The 7,328-nt window shown below is 38.2% G+C and overlaps 1 protein-coding gene across 1 annotated transcript in view; it reads right to left on the bottom strand.

Moving 5' to 3' along the window:
• Positions 1-504: 504 nt before the first annotated feature.
• The window catches only part of LOC107714892 (protein FAM234B-like), a 12,426-nt gene continuing 5,602 nt past the window's right edge, over positions 505-7,328 (bottom strand). The window contains exons 7-10 of the mRNA XM_016520884.1: positions 3,791-3,988; positions 1,569-1,647; positions 776-937; positions 505-689 (exon numbers count right to left, since the gene is read on the bottom strand). Coding sequence (XP_016376370.1) covers positions 519-689; positions 776-937; positions 1,569-1,647; positions 3,791-3,988 — 610 coding nt within the window. The 3' untranslated portion in view covers positions 505-518. The remainder of the gene's footprint in view (positions 690-775; positions 938-1,568; positions 1,648-3,790; positions 3,989-7,328) is intronic.

Raw genomic sequence — 7,328 nt, 5'->3', positions numbered from 1 at the left:
AAAATTAAAAAATAAATCAATTTTAGATTTTACTTATTTTACTTCTTGCTTCTATAGCCAGTCATATTACAGTTGAAATAAATTGTTGAACATTAATTAGAAATAAATCATTAAAAACCAATTGGTTTGAAAAATACTTTGACTTTAATAGAAAATAAATCTGTAAAAATAAACAGATTTATGATTATTTAATCAATCCTCTTTTATAGTTTTGAGAAAGTTTAAAAAATTTAATTATTGAAAAAAATTTATTAATTGTTGAAAAAGATCAAGAAAAATAAAGTAAACACTGTAACCAACAGTGCAATCATTAATCTAGTGAATAAGTCTATTTTATATAATATTTACTAAAATAATTGGAAATTGATACTTTGAAAGTGAATCATGGTTCATGAAAAGAGATGTTTATTAAATATTCAAAGATGTGTTTAAATGATTTTTTTTGTCTATTATTAGACAGGACTGGAGCTCCAGTGCATCTGTGTCAAAATAAAAGTCCCCTTTACAAACACAAACACTCATCCCTGGTCACGTGACCTGGAGGCAGGCTCTGATTGGCCAGTGTGAGTGTGTGGGTGTAGCTCACCGGCGGCGCTGAGGATGGTGTCTGTGGTGCTGCTGAGCTCCAGGAGGATTGTGGGATAGTTCGGGTGGAGCAGGAAGAGCTTGCGGAGGACCGGCTCTGCCACCTGCGGGACACAAACACAGCCGATGAGACGCCGCTCTGAACGCATGCACCGCAGCACCGGTCATGTGATCTGCAGAGGGGCGTTGCCTTGGAGACGTTCTGCGGCTGCGCCAGCGGATCTCCCGCCCAGAAGAGGAACACCGATTGGCCGGTAACTGTCAGGACCGACGAATCCTCCACTGCCAGACGAGGACACACAAATTCTGCCTCCCACAGGCTCCGCCCCCGCGCGCCATCCACGATCTGCACCTGCAGGTCACACGGACACTGAGTGCCATGCCCATCCAGCCGCATAATGAGATGATGAGATGCCACACCTGCCCAACTGCATAATGAGATGATCATGAGATGCCACGCCCACCCAACCACATAATGATGAAATGACACGCCCACCCAACCACATGACATGATAATGAGATGTTACACCCACCCAACCGCATAATGAAATGATGAGATGCCACGCCCACCCAACCACATGAGATGTCACATGCCACGCCCACCCAACCGCATAATGAGATGATCATGAGATGCCACACCCACCGAACCACATAATGAGATGATCATGAGATGCTACGCCCACCCAACCGCATGAGATGATGAGATGTCACGCCCAACCAAACACATGACATGATAATGAGATGTCACACCCACCCAACTGCATAATGAGATGATCCTGAGATGCCACACCCACCCAACCGCATGAGATGCTAATGAGATACCATGCCCACCGAACCGCATAATGAGATTATGAAATGCCACACCCACCCATCCGCATAATGAGACAATAATGAGATGCCAAGCCCACCGACCCCCATAATGAGATGATAATGAGATGCCACACCCACCGAACCTCATAATGAGATGCTAATGAGATGCACACCTTCCTCACACCATTGGCCGACCGATGAACAAGCAGATCAGGAACGCCGTCATCGTTGAAGTGACCCGCCGCCAGACGACTGCAAACACACACACAAACTTGTGTTTTCAACTCGTTACCTGCTAATGGGATTATTCTTGTTAAATAAAAATAACTAAAACCGTTAAATAAAAAAATACTTAAAATATAAAATTACTCTTATGTCAGTTTCATTTCTAATTTTTGTTAAAATGTAAATGGAAAAATATGAAAATACAAAAAAATGCTTTAAAATATTACAAAAAATGTGCAAAGAGATTACTGAAACTAACTCAAATTAAAATGAACACAGAAATATTAAAATAAAAATTTATTTAAAATATTACTAAAAACATGCAAAGGAATTACTAAAACTTCAACTCAAATTAAAATAAAAACGGAAATCAATACAAAATTATTTAAACTATTAATAAAACTACAAAAACACACAACAGAAAACTTTTACTATGGAAAAATGGAAAAGATAAAAATAAAAACTAAATCAAATAAAAAAACTGCAAACTGCCACTGAGTGTGTGTACAGGTATATATGGTTTATGAGGACACAAATGTGTATAATGATATGGGTACTACAACGTAAACATGGTTTATGAGGACACTTCCTGTGTCCCCATAAAACAAAAGGCTTAAAAAACCTACAAAACAGTCTTTTATTAAAATTCAAAAACTGCCAGTAGTTTTCTGTAAGGGGTAGGTTTAGGTGTAGGGTTGGTGTAGGGCGATAGAAAATACAGTTTGTACAGTATAAAAACCATTACGCCTATGGAGAGTCCCCGTAAACTACTAATGCAAGTATGTGTGTGTGTGCGTGTGTGAGGAAGTTTTAGTGGATCAAAATGTTTACAAATATCTATTGATACAATTTCGAGTGTCAACACTCTTTTTTTAAATTTAACTTTAGCTGATACATTCTATTTTCATACTTAAAATGTCACGAAAACTTGTTTGGCAACACTTTTGTCAAGAAAAATGGCTTTAAAGGTGCGGAATGTATTTTTCTTTGAATGTACTAAAGCATAAAAACTCTTATCTAATACATTTGCAGATATTTAGGAAACATGCCAAGTTCACATACTTGTTTCTCCGAAAAACAACGCTAAAGCCAGTTATTCTACTTTGAACATGTGCATTCCGTGTCAGAATGCCTGGTTATGTCTGTGTGATTCCACCCACTGCCAGTTTAACCAATAGGTGCCGGCAGGGCCGTAGCTAGTGGGGTGAAAGGTGGTGACGATTATAGGGGCCCATGGCAGTCGGGGGGCCCATGGCTGTCGGGGGGCCCCCGGCGATTTTAAAGGCCAGTGTGAAAAACACTCGGGACAGTCGATGGATTGCCTGACCGGTTTACTGCTGCGCATTGTCTTGAAAGCTTATCATTTGCACATGTTTTTAAGCTTTGCCCGTTTAAACATTCAAGTGATTTTAAAGCTTTCAAGCTCAAGAAGAAGCGAAAGAACTTAATTCAGTACTCACGCACATGCACAACACACACAGAGCCACGTCTCATAGCCCGCTAACACCAAATTGAGTTCTCTTTTGCGCTTGAATGGATAAATACAAGCAAAACTGGGTCTTGGTGAGTATCCTCGAAATATGTCTGTTATGTCTTAAGTGAACGTAAACAGTTGAGAAATATGTGTATCATTATATTGGATCCATGCATTTTGTCTTAAGTGACTGTGCCTAATTTACTAGCTGCTGTCTATGTTAATCCAAGAAAAAGAGAGAGAGAATCACTAACTGCTCCTGAATAACTTAACTGTTGTAGCTTTAACGAGGATTAATCTCGTTAAAGATGGCCCTGGCCCTGGTCATAGTGATAATCATAAGTGTGTGTGTGTGTGTGTGCACTGGTTTGGGTGGTTTATGAGGACACAAATTTGTATAATGACATGGGTATGATATGGGTACTACAACGTAAACATGGTTTATGAGGACACTTCCTGTGTCCCCATAAAACAAAAGGCTTAAAAAACCTACAAAACAGTCTTTTATTAAAATTCAAAAACTGCCAGTAGTTTTCTGTAAGGGGTAGGTTTAGGTGTAGGGTTGGTGTAGGGCGATAGAAAATACAGTTTGTACAGTATAAAAACCATTACGCCTATGGAGAGTCCCCATAAACCACAAATACAAGTGTGTGTGTGTGTGTGTGTGTGCGCGTGAGTGTGTGTGTGAGTACACACGTGCGTATGGAGGCGAGGCCGAGGCTCCAGATGGGCCGAGTGTCGCTGGCTCTCAGCACAGACAGACGTCTGCTGGAGTCACTCAGCACAATCCAGTCACTGCGACTGCAGTTCAGCGCTGACACTCCATCCAGATTCCTGAGACGCTGACACGAACCCACCACCAGAGAGAGCAGGAAATCCACCCGCTCAGAGACGCTGACACACACAAACACACAGAGAGTCAGACACACACACATCAATTCGTAACAGTGAATGAAGAGGTATCACAAGTGCAGTATGGAGTACCTCAAGGCTCAGTACTAGGACCCTTACTTTTCACGCTTTACATGTTATTCTTGGGAGATATCATCAGGAAAAACAGTGTTAGCTTTCACTGTTTTCACCGATGATACACTAAATTCGAATTTTGCACTTAAATATTATCAATATTCAAATTATATTTTAATTTAAAAGGTATAATTTTAGTTAGGGGAAAACATCTTCTGGCTTCTGTCCTCAGGCCACAAGAGGGCGCATTGTGCAAAATATATAAATGCACGCTTATTAAAGCTGGTGCGTTCCAAGTTATTTCGGATAGATCGTATTTACGAGTTGAACGCACATGAATGCCACCACAAAGTCGTTATTACGAGTGGGAAACTTGAAATTTTCCTTAAGCCCATAGTTTCCGAGTTGGTCAGTGAGAAAACGTGTTGGATGCAATGTACGCAGCCAAAGATAATAGATATGCAGTGTCTGTATCGACGGTAAATTTGTTTAAATGAATAAAAAAAAAAAATTTGTAATGTAAAATAAAACTATACAAGTTACATATACACAATATTTTATTATTGTATAATTATCATAGAATATATAATGATTCAGTTTATATCACCTTCAAAAATGAAATAAAAACAGAAAAAAGCAAAAACACAATGATCTTTATTCATCATTTTGTAGATGTAGAGTTTAAAAAGCTGAATTTTATGTAGAAAAGTTAAATTGCCACCATGTTCCAACCAAAGTGACTTGAATGCACCTGATGTCGTAATTATGATTTGTCAACTCATAAGTACGAACGTCCCAGGAGGACTTGAACGCAGCGTATCTGTGACAAAGTGCATGTTTATAAACCAAATATAATTAAGTTGTCATCTCATTATCTTAAACAATTATAAACAAAACAGCATCATGTATGTATAGTTTAATACAAAGTGGTGAAATCCAATCTCAAAGAGTACTTTTTTTTTCATTTAAAAAAAAGAGATGCAGTGGGATGGGAAAAAAAAACCCTGCCATAAAGTCTTGAGACATGTTTTTTAAAAGTTGAACTTGCATTAATTTCCCATGGCTTTCTTTTCTAAACATGCGGCTCTCTTGTGCGAGACAAGAGTGTAGCGGTGAAAGATGTCCCTCTAGAAAATGCGATAAATATGTGTTGTGTGTAGGGTTGCAAAGGCACGGAAAATTTCCGGAAACTTTCCATGGGAACTTCGTCTGGGGAATTTTGGAAATATTCCAAGTTTGAAACTTACCAGGAATTTACGGGAATTTTTGGGAATTAATTGGAAATTTGGGGAAATGTATAAAACTATCATATACAAACATAAATATAAACATTTTGTTTGATCATAGGCTCACATGCACGCAAACAAATACACATTTTAAAAATGTTTGGATTTTTGGGGGAAATCTGTGATGCTTTTTTCAGGATTTATTGATGAATGAAAACTAGGGCAAGATGCGCATGACAATCACATGCGATTCATCGTGCAGCCCTAATGAAAACTTGTGAACAGTGTTTATTCAAAATAGAAATCTTTTCTAACAATATAAGTCTTTACTATTACTTTTTATTAATTTAACACATCCTTGTTGAATAAAAGTATTAATTTATAAAAAAAAAAGAGAAAAGATACTGACCCCAAACTTTTGAATGGTAGTGTATTGTTAAAAAAAGATTTCTATTTTAAATAAACGCTGTTCTTTTTTTAACTCTTTATTCATCAAAGAATCCTGAAAAAATAATAAAAATAAAAATATTAAGCAGCACAACTGTTTCCAAAATTGATAATAAATCAGCATATTAGAATGATTTCTGAAGAATCATGTGACACTGAAGACTGGAGTAATGATGTTCAAAATTAGCTCTACATCACAGAAATACATTATATTTTAAAGTATATTAAAACAGAAAACCATTATTTTAATACCAGTAATAAAACGTTACTTTATCAGGCATTACAGGAAATGACGAAATGAAAATGACACTTTTCTGAAGACGGTCGGTTCTTTTCAAAGATACATTCTTTTAAAAACACCAGTGCTGCATTTTAATTTTCAAACGTGCAGTGCTCAGTTTATTCAATGAAGTAATAACTTATAGGAAACACTGGACACTGCTATAAGTCAAATGGTCAAGTGATAACAAAAATGAAAGAGTTCACACATATTACACAGCAAAAAAAAAAAGTTAAACGTGAAAGTTAACGTGCACGTTATAATCAGCCCAGAAGTTTCGTTTCTACTTTCACATGCAAATGACTTGTTGCACTTATGAATATAACTTTCCGGCATCAATTCTAGTAGGGTCAAACGTAATCACGCTTTCGAAACGGTCTGTTTTGCCCTGCCATCATTAGCTGAAGCTGTGTGTGAACAAGCCGCGGCTGCAGAAGGGTTGCCAGGTTTTCACAAGAAAACCCACCCAATCGCTACTCAACCACAGACTTGGCAACACAGGGCTGCAGAGTGTGAGCTGCTCCGTCTCTCACGCAGCTCAGAGGGAGTTCCACAACAACGCTTAGCTGCACGCTGGTGCGCCTGCCTATAAATCGGCCTAATTTGCAGCACAATCGGCCGATGCCGATAAATTAAAAATGCCAAAAATTGGCCGATCAATCGGGAATCCCTAGAGGGGATTGTGTGTGGGGGAGGGTCATTTTTAGACTTCTGTTTTATTATTATCTCACCTAAATGTTTGTTCAGTCAGTGTATTTGTTTTTACAATGGTGTCGCCTATTTAGTTGCACAGTATTTTAAACAATGTTTTGTAACATTCATGTAATTTACATGAATACTTACCAAGATGGAGATTTTGATATTTTGTGTGCAGGATTTAAAGAAATGATCTGTTCATGTTATGGAGGAAAGCACAGTGCATGTGTGGCCTCAATAGCCCTGCAGTAAGCAGTGTGCTGTGTGCTCTGTGCATGTGATTGAGCAATGTGTAGGGTAGACATTTAAACTGTTTTAACCAAGATTATGCTGCATAACTACATTTAAGTCCCCAGTTCCTGCAATTTAGCAAATTTCCAGCATATTCCTGCACCTAAAATTCGAATGCAACGTTTTTGCATTCGAATGTGGATTTTAATTTTACATTCGACGAATATTCGAAATTCTAATTTTTATTTGACAGCACTAACACACACAGAGTCAGACGAGAGAGAGTGCGTGTGTGTGTGTGTGTGTTACAGTGTGTGTGTGTTACAGTGTGTGTGTGTTACAGTGTGAGTGTTTGTGTTACAGTGTGTGCGTGTGTGTGTGTGTGTGT

The sequence above is a fragment of the Sinocyclocheilus rhinocerous genome, unplaced genomic scaffold (genome assembly GCF_001515625.1).
Source record: "Sinocyclocheilus rhinocerous isolate Xijiao unplaced genomic scaffold, SAMN03320098_v1.1 scaffold6290, whole genome shotgun sequence".
Taxonomy (NCBI): domain Eukaryota; kingdom Metazoa; phylum Chordata; class Actinopteri; order Cypriniformes; family Cyprinidae; genus Sinocyclocheilus; species Sinocyclocheilus rhinocerous.
The sequence above is the reverse complement of the archived record's forward strand: the minus strand, read 5'-3'. Positions and strand labels throughout refer to the sequence as shown.